The 19,622-nt window shown below is 38.2% G+C and overlaps 1 protein-coding gene across 3 annotated transcripts in view; it reads left to right on the forward strand.

Annotated features, from left to right (window-relative positions):
- Positions 1–19,622, forward strand: part of LOC117429265 (active breakpoint cluster region-related protein) — a 128,472-nt gene that overhangs the window by 38,482 nt on the left and 70,368 nt on the right. For 2 of the 3 annotated variants that reach the window (XM_058998134.1, XM_058998135.1), the window contains exons 2-4: positions 3,776–3,957; positions 14,018–14,122; positions 19,277–19,462. In XM_058998134.1, coding sequence (XP_058854117.1) covers positions 3,776–3,957; positions 14,018–14,122; positions 19,277–19,462 — 473 coding nt within the window. Of the gene's footprint in view, positions 1–3,775; positions 3,958–8,539; positions 8,900–14,017; positions 14,123–19,276; positions 19,463–19,622 lie in introns of those variants that run through there. The other variant, XM_058998136.1, reaches the window with a different exon arrangement.

Consider the following 19,622-nt stretch of genomic DNA (forward strand, 5'->3'; position numbering starts at 1 on the left):
CTACATTATTCAAAGTGCTATTAAGCTTCAATTAAAACTTACAGAAATACATTACAATGTAATTATAGCTCTTTAGAAAAATGCTTTAGCTGCAACACCAGAAGATTGTCTGGTAAGTATTATTTATTTATAGTATTTATTTGTAATATAGTATATAGTGTGTGTGTGTGTATATATATATATAATCTCAATTAAGAAAACAACATAGAAAATGCAAAAATGAAACTCATGTAATCTTTCATGTCAGTTTACTGTATATTATTAGCATTACATTATTCTTATTAGCCCTGCAGTAGATGTGTTGTGAGTAAGAAAAAAAAAATCAATATTGCAAGATGGATTTGGCTATTAATGATATTTTGAAATGGCTCAATTGATCCCATGTGCTTGTATGATAAACTGGCTTTATATCAATGTGGGAATAAGACTACTGTCAATTGGTAGAATGATGGTGTCTAGGAAGACACATAAATGTTAAACAGGGATCTTAAACGGGACTTTGGTGGATCAGGGATTGCCCGGTCGCATAACACCCAGAGGGTCTGAAATATCTCGCCCTTTGAGACAGCGCCACTCAGTGATCTAAATCTGTAACTGCAGCAAAAAAGGGAAAAGCCTAATGCATACTTTTCCATGAGGATAGCATTTTTTAAATGAAATTAATGTCCATAAGTACTGAATACAAATATATACATTCTATACCTTCTTTAAATTACACACCGCACTGCGGTCTGCAGAGGGGGAACTAACACTGCCTTTCTGAAAGGATGTCTGTTATATTCTGCCTTTAGCGCCATTCAATTCACAGTGGACTTTCAACCTGAATTCTTTTCACAGTGCATAAAATTGCTTCTGATAGCCTAGCTTCGATTCCTGATGCAGTCTTGCAGTGCACCAATAATACCTGAGCCTGCAGCTAGAATTCACTTTAAAAATATTTTCTCCTACTGTCATGTCTAGTAAGATATGTTGCCTGTGATTCATAACCGTACTGTGGCCTAAATACTACAGAGCATGAAAGGGTTCAGTTTTATGTATAAAAACGCTGCAGGCTTGAGGTGCTTAAAGGTCTATTTGAGTTCATTACTTTTTTATAGGTGTGAAACACAGTGATAACAGTAGGTGTGTCTCTTTGTCCCCGAGATGGTTAGTGTCATACTGTATTTTCTCATTGAAAATTAATGATATCTCTCAGAATGGTTGCAAATGTTTTTTATCCACAGCAACAAATAAAAAATCACACAATAATAATAATAATAATAATAATAATAATAATAATAATAATAATCATCCAACGCAAAATTAAATCCTGAACTGTCTTGGACACAATCTTAGGAAATGTTTCACTGCAAATGATTTCTTCTGTTTTTATACCTAGAAAGATATGAATACTTCAGTTTGTTGTAATATTATTGTTCTAGATGGTGTTAAACAGCAGGTTTCACTTTATTAACCTCCTGTCCTTGGGGCTACACTATCATGAGGGTGATTATCTCACATGCATTCTCCTTGGGAGCACACAGGTCTGAGATGAGTGGTACAAAATTATAAACACTGTCAATTCGGGAATGACACATATTTCCCTTGGGAAATACTGATTTCCCTTATTCTCTAGTGCGCCGGTGTAAATGCAAACTTTCTTTTGTGAACGGAGATGGCGAGAACATCCTGTACTGCAAAAAACTAAACATATTGGTTGCAAGTGAGCAAAACCTGCTTTTAACATGTGACCACACAGAGCGGATGTCTATTGTGTAATGTTTTTTTTTTTTTTTTTTAGTTACCTGGACACTGCATTGGGAGATACTATTACTGGGTTTTAACTTTCTCTCTTGTTTTGTTTACAGTTTGATAATTCAAATCGGACTTTTGTAGTTGTAAATTCTCACAATGTCTATTTCTGTCAAAGCTAAACTCGCAACTCCATTGTGTAAAATGATGCCTGCTATGGAATATCTTAAACCACTGTATCTTAAAACAGAGAAATAATAATTAAAAAGCAGGCTTCAGTGTGTCTGTATGTGTGCAGTCCACCGCTTGCTTTCAGTCTTGTCAAACAGCTCTATAATCTATGCAAAAGAAATGTTCTTTTTTTTTTTCTTTTATGCCTTTTTATTAAATGAAGCAAGGCTGAGTTTGATTTAATCTCTGGAACCTAATTGGCTATTTAAGTGGAAATAAAGGCATTTGTTGGTTAATTGATCAATGAATGTGACTGCTGTATGTTACTGAGCCTGTCAGTTCATTTTACACCAAAGGAAACGCAATGAGAAACACAATAACAGCTGTGAATATGCACCCAGAGGCATTTCTACATCTAGACTGTGTTCAGAGTCCAGGGGTCTTTTCAGGTATTGCTAACCTCTTCAGTGTCCTTAGGCAGACATGTAAGCATAGTAGTATCAGCAGCTTTAAAACTGACCAGAAGTTCTGCATATCAGATTCAAGCTTGTACAATATTAGGGAATTTAATCCACCCACAATGTGCAAGCAATTGAAAAATAACAAATAAAAGAATTGCAAGATTTCCTGCTGTATACAGTTACATTTAATTTCAGTGAAACTAGAATCCAGCTGTTCGTTTGTGTTTTAATATCTGGTGCGACACTCAATCTACACAGGCTTGGTGACTAATTTTCTTGCAGCCTTTGATTCTAGTAGAGGTGGGCTGTTGCGTATGAGGAAATGCACAGTACATGCAAGCAGATGACATTATATATATATATATATATATATATATATATATTATTTAAAATCCGCAGAAATAAATAGATTAAAATAGCTTTTTTTGCAATGGAAATAGAGAATAAGAATGAGAGGCCATTCAGCACCTCAGTGATTGTCCATTAAACATGCCACATAGTTAATATAGATTTTAAAAAATAACCCCTTATGTTGCCAGGCTCAGGACCAGACCTATATTTCCTACATCTGTCTTGGCCGGCGGATACAATTTTATATTGTCTAGCTCCTGATATTTTCCAGAAAAGTGAAGGGCATTTATCATACAATAGGGATTTGAAGCGCTGCACCTTTTAATAAGAGTCTTGCAACACAATGGAAAAGTTTATGAACACAATAAAACAGCCTTCAGAATAACTGAGAAAAGCCTGCTGACTAAATCTTAATTATAGCCAGGAAAGCTGGTACATGCAATAAAAAGAGTCAATGTGGACGACTTTTTATTTTGATTGGTTTAACACATTAGTGATGATAAATTAAAATCGGATTAAGGTGATGCAGTAATTTTAGTTTACAGCAGGGTAGCACAGACTCCAAACCTTCCGGAACCAAATAATTCTACATTTATAATTAAAAAAAGTTATAGGCTAGGTTTAATATTTCTGTTTTGCTTTGAATTGTATAATAGATTTGATTAGCTGGGCAAAAAATAGCTAAGAAGGGGGTTTCCGGTGGTAGCTGATGCTGATGCTGACATGATATTGTTCCTGCCGTCTCCAAAAAAATAATAGCTGGACGAAAATCTTCAGGTCCCGACCAAATCCTTCGGCGCACATTGTGAGTGTGCACAACTATTGTGCAGCCATGGTTAACAGCTGAGTTCATATTGTGGGTTAGTGAAGTCATGCATGTGTCGTAGTGGTCAGGAGTTCTTTTGGTTTTCCACATGTTTCTTTCAAAAACAAAAAGCTTGCGCAAGCTCTTAACAAAGTTAGTTCCAAAAAAGATATGGCCAAGAAGCGCGTCCAGTGTTCCTTTGCTCTGAAAAGCCTTGTCAAAGGTACTCAGGCTCCCTTTCTGTTCCTCGTCACAGATTTCAACTACAACACTGACGGATACGATGGGGATGCCACAGACGAACACAAATCCCAGGACGGCTCGGAGACCATGCCCTTCATTGACGAGTCCCCCACCATGTCCCCTCAGCTCAGTGCCAGGAGTCAAGACAGCGGAGACGCAGTGTCCCCATCCCCGAATGACATCCTAGTGCCTGGGGTAGGTACAGTTTATCATGGGAATGAAGAATGGAGTGGCTGAGAGGTACATAACGTCATGAACCAGTGGCGTGCAGAGGGCTTTACTCCAATTACATAGAGATCTTAAACTGCTGTATGTATAAACATGGGAACTTTTTCAATGCTAGGTAACTTTGCAAAATGTTTAGGTTCTTACCTTTAAAGTTCATTACCTCCAACTGCTGCAAGCAGGTACCAGAACATGCCTGTTTGTCTGACTGGTTAGACAGTGTGGCACGTACAGCTTTAAAATGTACTGTTGTGTTCTGTTCTGTTTTGCTCAGTTAAGTCATTTCCATGTCATATGTTATTGGACTGTGCATCTTTTCTGTTCTTTATTTGATGTGTCTGCAGTGAAAACCTCTCAGTGTAATCACATTTCTACACCTGCATCTTGATTACATAAAGTGGTTGATTCAATTAACCAATGCAGTCTGTACTAGATGAATAGTATTGTTTTATTGCAATATGGCATTGACTCAGTTATCCAGTGATTTACATTACACAGTATTCACTGTAACATTGTCAAGATAGACAACTGCTAGAAACCTGTCCTGTCAGTATAGCTGTAATATTTTTCTGTTGTATCTCATATATACACTTGACCTACCACACACTGTATACAGGGGATGACTGAGTAAGTTGCATGAGGAATGTTGTGACTGAAGGAAACATATGTGATCATGAGTAAGGGTTATAAATGAAAGCCACAGGATTGCACAATGTCACTAAGCCATGTGAGCCCTAACCCCTTCCTGCACAATGATAAGGTCTAGGCTGGAAAGAGAGATTTCCCTTAACCTGACTGGTCAGCAGCAGTCACTAATGGCTAGTAAAGGACCTTAATGTTATCTTTCAGATACAGGATTGGGAATATTTCACAGTGAATGTCAAAGCAGTAAAACATGCTGATTTACGTACTTACTATATTGATTGGTTGACGGTGGGTGGGTAGCTACCTTCCACGTGACTGTGTTTAGGAGACTGGCACGCCCTTACCAGAGTAGATAAAGGGGTATTGCTGTATTGGCATTAAAAGTTTTTGAACTTCCATTGGTTCAGTTTGAGCTGTCGTCAAAATCACTGTAACAATTCCTTCCAACAGCTGCATTGCATGTTTTAGAAAAGTGCTTAAATATTTTTGGTCTCTTTACAGCAGTTTGTGAATAGTTTGAAAAAAATAAAAATCCAGTACAGTATCTGCAGATTATCTTTTAGGTAAAAAAAAAAAAAAGATATACTATACCTGGAGGCTCATTGCATAACACTGGGTGCAATATTTAATCAGGGCCACAATTAATTAATTATTATTCAAAACTACAAGTTCCTTGCAGGCTGCAAGTAGTTTTCAGTTTAATTGTTTGTCTTAAAACTGGTAAGGGTTATTTCCTGCTTTAAAATTCAACACATGCTTTGAAGACAGCAGTGATTAGCTGGCATACTTTGGTACATTTTAAGCAGGAAGTACTTGGAGCTGTAAGATGAGGGATGCTGTGGATTTATTATAATGTAAAGAATTTGACTAATCCCCTCAGACATGTCATGCAAGCTGAAGCCTGCATGACATGTCTTGTTCTGCCTGTATAGTTTTCATGTATTAAAGCAAGGGTAAGGGTTTGAAACTCCTGCATGCTACTGGATTTCATTCTGACAAGCTTTTCAAAGACACTTCAGCATTTCTTTGCTGCTTTTGTAGAAAGTAACCAATGCAGTTGATGCTGGCACCATCTAGTGGAATACAGCAGACCTTGCAAGCATTAACAAAAAAAAAAAAAACAATGGTACAGTATATGCAGAATTACAGTACATGTGTGCAGTTATATATTAAAAGGGTGTTTTGAAATGTTTTAGTGACATATGAGTTTTGATCAAGCTGTACCTTTGTGATACAGTACAGCAGTGCATACATTTTGCAGCAGCATGGTGGTAGTTTGGTTTGCATGCACCATGCATTGCTTTTTGCAAAAAGGAAATTACCTACTATTTATAAAATGCTGCTAAATGCTGATTGGTAACCAACCGTCCAGATATTACAAGTTTGTATAAAGGTCATTATCTTTTTTATCTTTGATCACAGTGAACTAAAAATCTACAGGCGCAACATGTCCTAATACAAGATTTGAGGTACGGTTCAATACAAGTTGTTGTTGTCTGAACCTTTACACTAGGATTGTAGCAACGCTCTAACAATAAGATAACATTTAGACTTCAGACAGTGAACCTCATATACAGTATTTGTGCTTGAGCGTTATTTGTAAAATATGCATAACTTATAATAAGCATCGTAAACAAACAGTTGCTGTAGTGCAAGTATATGTTGAAGTAATTGATTGTGGGTGAGTGAGTGAGTGGGTGGATGGATGGCTGAAATCCTCTTTAGTTGTATCCATTAGTGTACAATTGAACCAGCTGGTGAGAAAATGGCAGGATTTCTCAAGTGGGAAATGTATTGCGACCTGTCATTTTAATGAAAATAGCTTGCCATGTAAGAGCTGTCATTCCTCTGGTCAGACAGGATCTTTGCTTATGTCTCAATAGCACTTTTCTTTGTGTTTCATAATCTTTTTTTTTATTGCATTAACACGCTTGACTTGTATTTACCCTAAACCCTAGTTAATGACTGTTTTAACAGTGTTTGGTATACAGCACTGCTAGAGTAAGTCACCTGACAGGCCTTTTCATTAGCTGCTAGTTTATTTGTATAGTGTTCTTTCCACTTTCCTTGACCTTCCAACATTGTAACACAGGCTGTTTTTATTATCAAAAGAGACTGGAGATAGTGTACAGTAGTGTGATTAAAATTAGCAAAGCCAATTACTGAAACCTGTATGAAACCACAGAGGTTGATAAGAAATGATGAGAAACGAGCAAGCATACAAACGGTTGCAATAAAAATATGCATGAGAATAGCTATGAGAAGTTGATTTATGTATGAAAAGGAACAGTGGCAGCACATCTTGTAAAAGTTGCCCCTCGCTTCACCACATCTCAGTCCTGACCTGTAGACCCCCTCAGACCTCAGCCTCTCTCAAGCAATCCTGGACTAGACCATACTTGACGATACTGTTACTTTGTAATCTCAAAGCACCAGTCAGTCCCAGTTTCAGAAGTAATGACAATTATACAGTATTGCTTATAGAAGTCAGCTGTGGGGATACTGCTGTATATCTTCAACCTCCTCTTTAGGACGTTGCTTTAGCTGAGAATCCACCAAAAGCTTTTCTTCTGAGGGCTGCCTGCCTGTCTGATAGCAGTTTACTCCCTGTGTTTGAAGTACAGACTTGTCCTGCAGTGCAGTGTGTCAGCTGACAAGGTGAATCGTGATATAAGTTTATAAAGATTTGGATGTTTGTCACGTGTATGAACAAGTGCTCCGGATACGGAGTCAAACCTAAAAGTTGAAATAAAATGACAAAATAGTCAAATAAAATGATGACTAAAAGTATATAGTATTATTTAAAGAACGTTGCATGTAGGGTATGCTATTGTTTTGCTTTCTTTCTGTAAAGATTTATAAAAAAAAGTTCCTTGCTTCTCAAGGCATGCAAACTTTCCCCTTGACAAAGTATGTTGACGGTGGGTGGGTGCCTACCATCCACGTGACTGTGTCTAGGAGACTGGCACGCCCTTACCAAAGTAGATAAAGGGGTATTGCTGTATTGGCAGTGCAAGTTTTTGAGCTTTCGTCGGTTTTAGCTGTACAGTATTTAGTTAAAATAACAAACACACAGTAACAATTCCTTCCAACAGCTTGTTTTTAGAAAAGTGCTTAAATATTTTTGGTGTCTTTACAACAGTTTATGAATAGTTTTTTTTTTTTATCATTTAAACCTTGTGTACATCGAAAACATAAAAAAACCCTCTTCATTTACATATACTGTGTGCGTGTGTGTGCGTGTGTGTGCGTGTGTGTGTTTGCCTGTGTGTGTATATATATGTCAAATAAATAAAGTTTAAGACTACTGTAGTGCTGTCATGTTTTTCCCATTTCATACATTGCCAATATCCCAAAAGTAGCAGTTTCAGTTCCTAAAATATGAAAGCTGTACCAGTTATTTTTTTTCTTCTTCCTGCAAGCAAAACACTAAACTGTGTTCCTGTCTGTGTATTGGTGACTTATTTGATTCCCACAATGATTAACTGGAAGAAAAAAAATCCTAACAGATGTGTATATATATATTTTTTTGCAATTAAACCCCCTTACAACATAAGACATGTGGTTAACTTTACAAGACAGACATTGTGGGTGTAGAACCATGTTGCCTTTAATTTGTCTCAAATTCCAACCCTCCCTCCGTTTAAAATAGCTCCTTTTAGAATTAGTAATGGAACAAATGCACAATGCCTACTGTACATTCTTTTCCCCCCTATGCACACTTACTATGTTCCAGTCCACACGGGGTTAAGAGATTAAACATGCAGGGCTTCCACAAATGAGGAAAAGGCTTTTAAGGAAGTGGCTTATTTTATCTGACTGACTTCATGACATCTACAGCAATTTCTGAACACTGACAATCAGGAAGAATGTGTCAGTAGCTGCACAAGTAGCTGCAGAGAGTGAGGCAAGCCTGTTCATAGACAAGCTAGCTGTGCCATGCTTTTCAAGGGAGACAGGGGGGGGTGTGTGTAAATATTTGCTGAGCGCCTTCTGAGTGACACGGAATATCAGAGAGAAAATCACAATAGGTTCTTTCATCGGGTCGGCGGCTGGCTTTCAATGAACTCGGGGAAGGCTCATGTGTTGGCGTAGGCCTCTGCAAGTGTAACAGGCTGATCACAAGGGAACACGGCAAGCCATGGAGGAGGAGGAGGAGGTGGAGGTTGTGATCGGACTCCTGGATAAAGTTCTGCAAGATGAAGATGTGTTTTATACGGGGGTCTATGACTTGGAAAGTCCCCTGACTCCGGAATCACCGTTTAAGGTGGGGAATACATTATAAAAAACAAAAAAAAAAGTTTTAAAGTTGTGGTAGCTGCACCGTGCAGATTTAATCCAGATGTAAGACTTGCATGATTGAGTTAAAACCAGAGCAGAATGAATTGAGTTTAAAAGCATGACCTGAATCCAGTTCTTTTATTTGTTTGTTTTATTTGTTTCTGCTTTTGTTTTGTTTTTTAAACCTAAATTGTACTTTTTAGCAGGCTGATTTTTAACTTGTGTGGGGAAGGAAAAATCTAAATGCATTTTACATTCCGTTTGTTACCGGCTGTGCTAAAAATAAAGTTGTGCAGTTTTTTAACTTCTAGCTGTTTGGTTATGGAACCCACTGAGTGCTGTTAACTGCATAGTCTTGAAGAGGATGTATCATTGGAAATGTAGACACCCGGCTTCAAGTCCCTTCTGATTTCTTTTTAGGTCCCATTTCTCTAGTTTTGTCTGTTTTGTGCTGGTTTATTACTTGACTGTCCTAACATGTTGACACGATCCTATAGAAGAACCTGAAAACTTGTGATTCCACAGATAAGAAAAGCTATTTAGTCTTGGGGGTGCAAGTTAGCTAAAATGATAATGAAGGCATAAACCACAGTGTTTCTTTGCTTTACAACCTGTACATTACTCCAGAGTGTTACTGCTGTGAGTACAGTGAATACAGCATTGCTGTCTAAAAAACATGCAGCGGTTTCAGTAGCATTGTTATGAAAAGTAGAAACGAGAGCAGGGTGTTCACGCATGCTTTGTGGATTGAAAGAAGATCTGTTTTTATTATTGTTATTTGGCCTGTGTGGATTTTTCTCTGTTATCTCAGAAACATAACCCCCGTCTCCGCTTGTATCACTGGCACGCACATCTATGAAGATTATTAACCTGACAATACGACACCATGAGGTGCATAAACAGGTATTATACTGTGTTAGATTTTTTTATACTTTAAATAGAAAATGGTACTTCATGGATTGTATAGGTTCAAATTTATTAACTCGCCCAAACCACTTCCTCTAGCGTAACTGGATGCTGAAGGCGTGTTTGTAGCCTCAAGGCACTAATTTTAAGTTTAGTCAGCATAGAGGAATATGTGGCAGACTTAACTTGGGCTGCTGCAGTTTCCTTTTATAACATCTTCTTGCACAAATTTGCCTCGCACTCGTACAGTACTGGTGCCTGTATTTTGTCTACATTTGTCTAAAGTTTCAGTGTAATTGTTTAGCCAAGGTAAGTAATTGGAAGTGCTTCAGTGTATTACATTTCCATTGGCTTACCCCTTCAGTTGTACTGTTCAACGTGTCTGTCAATGGGATATTATTTATTATTATTTATGTATTTATTTGACAGGGACCACGTACAATTGTTTACATTTATGGCGTCATAAGATGTATTGCACCCAGATTTAGCTATGAGCTCATTTTCATTGGCAGTCCCTGGACAAACACAAAAAAAACGGAAAAAGAAAATAATACAAATAAAGTAACATTTACAGAAGGGAATATAATAGAGGATCAGATAACTAATCCATGACAGCAGCAACCTCACATCCAAAAACAACATCACTCCAAAAGACAATCTCATCACACACCCAATCCGGGATCAGAAACACCCACACCTCCACAATTCTGTAATGACTGTATACTATACAAAACATATATATTTAGATAACAGAAATACATTTAAAACATATTAAATTAAATTAAACTATCATTCACAGGCACTCATTGCTACTATGATGGCCATCTTGATTGTATAAGAACGAAAAATAGCATAGAAAAATAAGGATACTGAGAGAAATTGCAGATGAAAAGATGCAGCATACATATAAAAGCAAATGTGAAAACAACAACGTGCAGTGATGCGCTTTGACATGCAGGGAACACGTGCAGTGATGCGCTATGACACGCAGGGAACACGTGCAGTGATGCGCTATGACACGCAGAGAACACGTGCAGTGATGCGCTATGACACGCAGGGAACACGTGCAGTGATGTGCTATGACACGCAGGGAACACGTGCAGTGATGTGCTATGACACGCAGAGAACACGTGCAGTGATGCGCTATGACACGCAGGGAACACGTGCAGTGATGCGCTATGACACGCAGAGAACACGTGCAGTGATGCGCTATGACACGCAGAGAACACGTGCAGTGATGCGCTATGACACGCAGAGAACACGTGCAGTGATGTTATTGTTTGAGTGAGAATTGAAACAGAACAAAACAATAAACAAAAAAAAACACCCCTTTTGCCACCGGTCACTACATCCCCAATATAATTATATTAATAAAGGTGCTGCTATCCTTATAGCTGCCCTTTTTAAAGCACTGTGATAAAAATCTGTTTTAGCTGTTAATTGCAATCCATACAGTGCTATTATTTGCTCTTTCTGTCTCAAATACTTGGTTATGAAAGAAGCACATTTCAGGTGTAAATGTGATCTTTTTTTTATTATGTTCTGGCTACGACAAGGACTAAATAAACTTGATATCATCCACATTGTCACGATATTCAGTTTCTGACCTGCTTATTATCCTGTTACTGCATGTCTGTCCTCAATGCTCATTCTCTATCACAGTTTCTTAGATAATTATCCATCAGGCTCAAACACTGGTTCTGCTTCAGAAAATACTACTGAATTTATGAAGGGAATAAAATGCAATGACATGGATTATAATGACGGAATGCTCCTAGGTTAATTAATTTTCGTATGAAAAACTTATAGTTTCTGTCAACACTAAACCAGCTCAACAGAATTCTTTGCTCACCAGTTCTGAGCTGCAGGGTGCATTTTGGGTTTATATTCACAAACATTTTTTTCTGGTAAAGGTAGCATCTGCCTGACCGTCTTCCCCCTGTAGGCATGTTCACATCCTACAGTGACTGTCACAGGCAGCGATACTAACCTGTGTGCTTCAAGGCCTCCGTGCAGAACAGGTTTTCCAATCGCAGAAACTCTTCCCAGCCTACACACAGTATTCCCCGGAGCAGGCCACTTGAAATGTGTGAATTGTCAATATGTTGACCTTTTTATTGTTGAGTTTTTTTTTTTAATCAGATTATTAAAACTCTATTTTGGCAAGGCAACCAGTAGAAGGTTTGTTTTAAATGCTTTGTGAGCCACAGGGGGACTGTGCTTCAACCCATGATGACCTACAAGCAAACAAAATAGTTTTGTGGCGGTTGTGACCATTTCCAGCTTGATACAGTAAATCAGCAAGAAAAGGAAATTCCGTCAGCAGCAACTGTGACACCGTTGCACAGAAATGGCTGTTTCATGTCTTAGATTGCAATCTCGGTGTCTGCTGGGTGGATTTGTTGGTTCTGTCACAGTCACTTTATAATTTAAAGGGATTGTGTATACCATCTACATTTACCAAATATGTAATACAGTTTAATACCCTATTTTGTGTGTCCTGCATGATTCTCCGTTGTTGTTTCTGCTTATATGATAGTTGATCATACTTGCTAACTATTCAAGCACACAATGCATCTGATAAAACCCTCAAGTTGTGGGGAAGCATATTGGCGTTGCACAGGTTTCAGTGCACGACAGATCACCTATTTAGCTATTTTTTAAGCTTGGCAAATGCTGGTCTATGCAGAAACAACATATAATATCCGATTAGAAACTAACATGAAGAAGCGTCTTATGTTAATGGCTGTGATCCTAGTTAACACAACGTGGAGTAATTAGGACTGGATGGTGCCTTTCCGACAAATATTAATGCAGTGTGTGACTTCCTAATTGTGATTAAAAAACATCAACGTTTTGCTGTTTTAATAATCCTAAATCTTTTCACAAAAAAAAACAAAGACATAATGTGCTTTAGGAATTCGGTGCTGTGTCTTTAAAAAAAAAAAAAGTCCAATATTACTGATTTTCTGTTTAAATGTATTCTATTTACATATGATATCATTTGAATAGTAGAGTTTTGGTACAGAACACTAGGCATGAGAAACGGTATAGACCCTGAACTGGTTTGTTGTTGTACTGTAGGCGTGCCTTATTTGGGTGAGGGACCACACCATTTTCATATTGCTAAGAGAACAAAGGCTTGCTCTGAACGTTCAGTTGCATTTTGCAAAACGCCCGTCTAAGAACCACTGTTGGTTGTGGATTTAATCCTAGTTTACATGTATGCTGATTCTGTCACTGCAAGCTTTGAAGATACAGCCAAAAACACAATTTCCATCCTGAATATTCATCTTTGCATTTCGAAAGGGGTTGACCTGAATATAATGCCAGCTCCCTCTTATTCACTTAGAGGTGGAGTTTGGCTCCCACCTCTTCTGGTGTTTTGGGACAGGCTGTCTGGGAAGGAAACAGAGATACAACTGCACTGTTTGGATTTTTGTTATTAGTGTAATGGTGGTAGCTTTATTAGTTCTGCATATTTTTATATCGCGGTTATAAATTCTACTGCATCTTTAAACTATGTGTTTCAGAGACATTGAGGTATTTACTCCAAATTGTCATTAGTATTATACTGTGAAATGCTATTTACAATTCTGTAGCAAATAAGAAGTAACTCGGCACTACTCACAAGCCCCGGCACAAAGCCGATTGATTGAGACCCTTACTATCACACTGTACCAGTAATACGTTTTTTGTGATGGCTGTTGCCTAATACTGTTCATAGATTGAGCAACTATGTAAACTGGCAACAATAAGCCTAGACCCTCTCCAGCATGGATTCTCAGTATTAAGAGTGCTCGAGAAGGGCCTGGTCTTCCTTCTTTTCAATATAACTGCCAGTTGAAAAGCAATCAGTTCACCCACAGATGGAGCTCTTTTGCTGGAATTTTCATTTGAATCTTATTTTGTGTGGCACCATTCCAGACAGTGTACCCCACATGCTGTAGCACTATTCTAAGGATCTAAACCTGTGGTCCTCATTGAAAAACTGGAGCTTAGTAATTTCAGGCTAAGCCAGAAAAAGATCAGTCATTGAAATGAATGCGCTGCCAACCCAATGGCTCGTGAGGTTGGGCACTACATGTTGTCAGTAACCTGCTCTAATAACCATTAACAGCCGATGAGGTTTGCAGTCAATCCCATACAACATACGGAAAAACATTGAAACCGTTGACCATTGTTCTTTTTGTTTCAGGGGGACACGTACGCAGAAAAAGGTCTGGAGATGAGAAAGTTGGTTCTGTCTGGGTTCCTGGCCAGTGAAGAGATTTACATCAACCAGCTGGAAGCCTTGCTCTTGGTAATGCCTCTGCTTCAGTCATTTGTACAGCGTACTCCTTAAGTAATTGTTGCGTTGATTCCTCTATAGAAAAACATACTGTAATCCAACACAGGCTGAAGCATTTACACACCCTCCCCAGGATTCCACAAGGTCAACGATAGTGACCTCTCATTGTGAAAAGTAACACAGTATACTACTGAACTGTACAGTACTTACACATTTAAAAACACATGGCTCAGGAACAGCAGTACCAGTGTTTAAAAACTGTGACTTTCAAAGTGTACAAATCAGCTGCTTACACAGAAAACAAATCGTCTACACTGTAGGGTCGTTACCGGTTCAGACTTGAAATAGGAAATCCCCTGTCTGACGTCACATCAATACCTTAATAGAGATATATTTTAAATAAGTAAGGTTTTTAATTTTATAGGATTTTTTTTTTCTTGCTGAAAACACATTTTCTTTGGGATCCCCTTTAACCACGTTTCCTGCTTGCGCAGATGTTAGTAGATTTTATTTCAGCCCAGAGGTCTTTTTACATGGTCAGCATATCCACTTCAAAGCAGTTGTCTAGGGAAAATGCTATTCTAAGCAAACTACTGTGCAGACAGTAAGAGACTTTTTTGGCCAATGAGTGGATCCATGAAAAACATATTTCCAGTAGGTGGGGAAGAACAAAATATATTTTTAAATTAGTTTTGCGTTTATAGACATGCAGAGATACCATGCAAATCGTTTTCTATGTAGATATATTTTTCAGATTTTGCAATAAATATTTTCCTCGGTTAATTCTTAAATAGTACAAGACAGATATGGCTTCTCTTCGCCGTCAGTGAAAAGAAACACATCTAGTTCAAGATAAAATGAAGGAGAGAGGCTTAACTTTCTATTTAAATGGAATAAAACAAAGTCTTTAGACCTCTCTGAATTTACTCTCCTCTAGTTTGTACTGTAACGTATTTCTGTCATCATGGCTGTAACCTATTTAAATAAACGGTATATTTAGGAGAGGTCTTGTTTTCCATTTTACAAGATTGAATACAGGGTTTGCTCCTTGTTTAAATTTTAGAGAGAGAGAGAGAGAGCTGCTGTCTTGATCAGACCTAATCGCTCAGTCCTACTGGTTTACTACAGGGTAGACAGGCTTTGTAAGGCTGTACAGTACTGTTCCACTGAGCTGTATAGCAGGTGACAGCCAAGTGGCTTGCCTATCAAGCCTCATTTTGCATGAACTGCAACACTTTTTCTAATCCCTAGCAGAGTCTACAGAGCAAATGATTTTCCAGCTTACAATAAGGTAATACTGTGGGTCTCAAAGCCTCTGTCATACAAATACAGTGCCGTCCGTTTTTGTATCCTGTCTGTGTTGTTACAATGACATTAGCACCAATTCACTGATTGGTAAAACATTTAGAGTATAACTTCAATATTGGATGGGACCACATAGCTCAAGGCGCATTGTGGCAATTGCAGTGCCTTATGATTTATGGTACTGTCGTGTGTCACTATATGTTGCATCTTCTGCTTTCCCATGATCGTTGCTAAATAGTTGAACACAACTCTTGCACAGCTTATAGTATACATGTCCTGTGGATCACATGACACATGACCACATGCATTTCCATAGACGGCAGACCAGTAAAGTAGGGGGTTTTCTGATGTTCAGTGTATGACTGGACCCACGTGACCAATGCTGTCTGTGGTATGCACCTGGAAGCCCCTCGCATTGTAACTAGAGGCACACACACTATGCATGAGATCAGAGAGCTGATGTTTTTCTAAAGCAGAACAACCCCACGAACTCAGAGAAACGCAAGACCACAGAACAGCCTTTCCGGTTTAATGTCTGGGGTTTCTCAAACGGCTAAAATACCGTTTTGTACTGTGAACCTGGAGCCAAGTAATAAATAATACCCAGTGGAACAATTAAGTGTCAATTGTTGAGTGTTTAAGTTTATTTTAGTATTTGTAAGTTTCTGTACCAGGTAAAGTCTAAATCCAAGACCTGGTCTCTGAAGAATGACCTGCATCAGTTTCTTTGCAGTTTTTTGTTTCCACAGTATAATTTCAGTTTCACATCTGCATTGTCTGTGTTATTGTTCTCCATGCTTTACCAATGACTGCCCAGGCTGCGTCTAAAAATAAGCTCTATTTCTGATGAGGTTACTGAGTCTCTAGAAGAGAAAACTGTTTTTTGTTTCAAGCTGAAAATCTTAATACCTAGCTCTCGCATAAGATTAGTATCAAAATCCTTCCTGTTAAAACAGTGGGCCTTGTGAGATAAATATTTGTAAATTAGGCTATACAATCGCAAAGGGGACATTTCCTTACCAAGAATGTGTATGTGATGAATGGGTGTCCTTATCTTTGTCTGTTCCTGTAAAAAAAAAAAAAAAAAACACATTTATATTTATTTTGTCATGAAGTGCAGGATTACAGGAGTGGTCCTAGTTCCGTACTCACTTGCCAAAGGGAGCCAACCCTAATATTTACAGTAAAATAAACTGTGAATGGTGTGGGATTTTAATTGTATGGTACTGATATGCATACAAAATACAAAAATAAAACCCCACTGTGGCTTCTCATGCAGCTCACAGAGAATTACTGAACGTTTTCTTTCATTAATCTGGTTTGGGGTTTTCAGGCGCTTCATGGTAGTAGACTATTTAATGTATGTGTTTTTTATTTTAATGCTCTGCGGTTTGCTCAACAATATTTTTTTATAATTTCAAATATTTTTATTATTTAAAAAAAAACAAAAAAAAAAAAACGGTATTGTATTTTTAGATGTAATACAGTAGGAACTGCCAAATTATTAATAGTCAGCTTTCAGCAGTTGGAAACAGTGGTGCCCAGCCTGCAGCTGATTTAGCTTCCATTATAAATTATGAAAAGACACCTGTGACCTCCGGGCTTTTTCCGGGAGATGAGGTTGCTTGTCCATCTGAAAATATAATAACACTGAGGCATTTAAACTGAGCACATGAAAAGCATCTTTCATCAATTGTATCGGCCTATTCTACTCATGCTGCCCTGCTCGTGTGATTCCAGTATCTTCACTTGTGAAGTGGAAACTCAGGTTGCATTGGGTTGTGTGGTGCAGTTGCTGGTGACTCCAGAGATAATGAACAGGATCTTTTCTCATGCATTCCGTCATTAAAGGATAATTCCAGTGTTACAATAGGAGGAATAAGAGAGATATTAATGTAGAAAGGCAATAGTAAAGAAACTAGCACATAGTGTTAGAGATGGTACACAAATGGCCATATTAATGGTCAGTGGTCTAGGATCCTCATTCAGTCATGTAGCTGTATTGAATGCACTGTTACAAGTTCATTAATTAACAAACTTTCAATGACAATACAGAATTGTTACGGTTAATAAGAATATATTTAGGAAAGAAAAATAACAACACCCGTTCAGTGTCTCTGTCTTGTTTTCCCCACACTCCTCAGAGTGTTAAAATATTGAATCACAATCAACATGGATCGCATGCGGCTTGGGAAAATAGCATTACAATGAACAGAGGGGGTGAAACACAAGTGTTATTTAGAAAATGTGCCCTTTTTGCGTTCTTTGTTGCATTAAAACTGGAGTTGATTGAGAGCTGTTTCTTAACACACCTGACCTTTCCTCACCTGCCTTGGGTTACAAGGTCAATGCCTGTCTCTGTGACAGAATGGCAGGGCACACAGTACAGCAGAAAGGATTGATCCAGGAGAGGATCTGGTTCCCTTTTACATTACGGATCGATGCCACCAGATAGATAGTATTGTTTGCAGCTGATGAGTTACAGGACCTGGCAGTCTGTGACTAGGAGGAAGCGTGCAGGAGGCAGTGATCCTGAGTGCACCTCCATGCTGGATTGTGCTACCACTCAACGGGGGTTAGGAAGGCTGGCGGAGCTCTCAGATGTGTGTTCTAGAAGCAGAATTAAAAACGTCAAGGCGAGGAAAGACCGAAATTTGAAGAAGCGAGAATTCTGACACTTTTTTAGATTATTAAAAAAAACTCTTTGTGTAGGTTATGCAAACCAAACATCTATAGTAACTGTGCATGTGAGTCTCTCTTTAGTGTAATTCATTCTCGTATGGAAGGGAGGGGGCATATTGATTTAAACAACAGTGGGATTTAGATTGATTGAATAGACACCTTAGCCTTTGATACCTTGTTGTACTGAATGCTGAGATCTTGAGTTGGGCCAGTGGAATACTGTAAAAGCATTTTTTTTTTTCTGATGCAAGTAAGGCTATTCAAAGCTGCTTTTCTTACATTGAGACTGTGTCACTGTGTTTGGCTCAGCAAGTAGCACATGTGATTCGAGGTCAAATCCAACCTGCGATGTGGAACTGTGCGTGTACGTGTGCGTGTGCGTGCGTACATGCTTTGGTATCATACCCGCTGTTGTAAAAGGAGAGGAACATTTAAAGCAGCAGCACAGTCATCTTCAGAGCATTTTCCAGATAGTATTTTTAAGCTTGTAAATTTACAAAGCTTTTAGAAAATGTAAGATTTTTTGGGACAGCTTTAAGCCAGATCTACATGGCCAAATCTCTAGTCCTAGCCAACTCCAGAGATGCAGCAATTCTGAATCAGTTAGTAATCAGCATGTTTCATTGGTTTTTTTTTCAAGCCTCAATCAAACATTAATTGATAGATTGATAGCCCTTGTGCCCTATTTGGAGGTAGCAGCTAGCTTACTTACATAGAGTAAAGCTCTTCCATTTGTGTTTGTTTCGTGATCAGAATTATACAAATTGAATGAATAAAAAAGTCTTAGTTTTTAATGATAGTTTCCTCAGTGTATATATTCAGTTGTATTTGAGAGCTTTAGTGAAGTCATTTTGCTGCTTCTTTTTTGAATAAAATGTTCTCAATGCATTGCCTATTGACAGTTATTACATGTCTGTGTTCCCCGCTATCAACTCGCAATTTTAACAATACACTGACCTGTAAGACTCAACCTTTTGCAAATGATACGCAATTGTGGAGACCACACTGCGGTTTCACAGCTAACTGACTTCGAAATTCAGATACCAATAGATCTTATGTAGATACCAAGCTTAGATACTGTAGATATTTCTGTATGTATTTTATGAAAAATAATATTGTTCCATAATACTTTTTTGTTTGAATATGAAACTAAATTCAAGTTTTTACATTTATTTTCAGCCTATGAGACCCCTGAAGGCGACTGCCACAACATCTCAGCCCGTTTTGACCATTCAACAGATAGAGACAATCTTTTACAAAATCCAGGACATTTTTGAGATACACAAGGAATTTTACGACAACCTGTATCCTAATATTCAGCAGTGGGACAACAATCTGACCGTGGGACACCTCTTTCAAAAGCTGGTAAGCTTTCCATCTAATGTGCTTTATTACACCATCAAGCTGCTGGGTGTCTTTGCTTCACTTATCTCAATTGCATACGGCATCTCATATCAAACTGGCCTATATGCGGTAAGCTGTTAGCTGAAAGATCCCAAACCCCTGGTTTATTAATGGTCTGTGC

This window comes from Acipenser ruthenus, chromosome 24 (assembly GCF_902713425.1).
Source record: "Acipenser ruthenus chromosome 24, fAciRut3.2 maternal haplotype, whole genome shotgun sequence".
NCBI lineage: Eukaryota > Metazoa > Chordata > Actinopteri > Acipenseriformes > Acipenseridae > Acipenser > Acipenser ruthenus.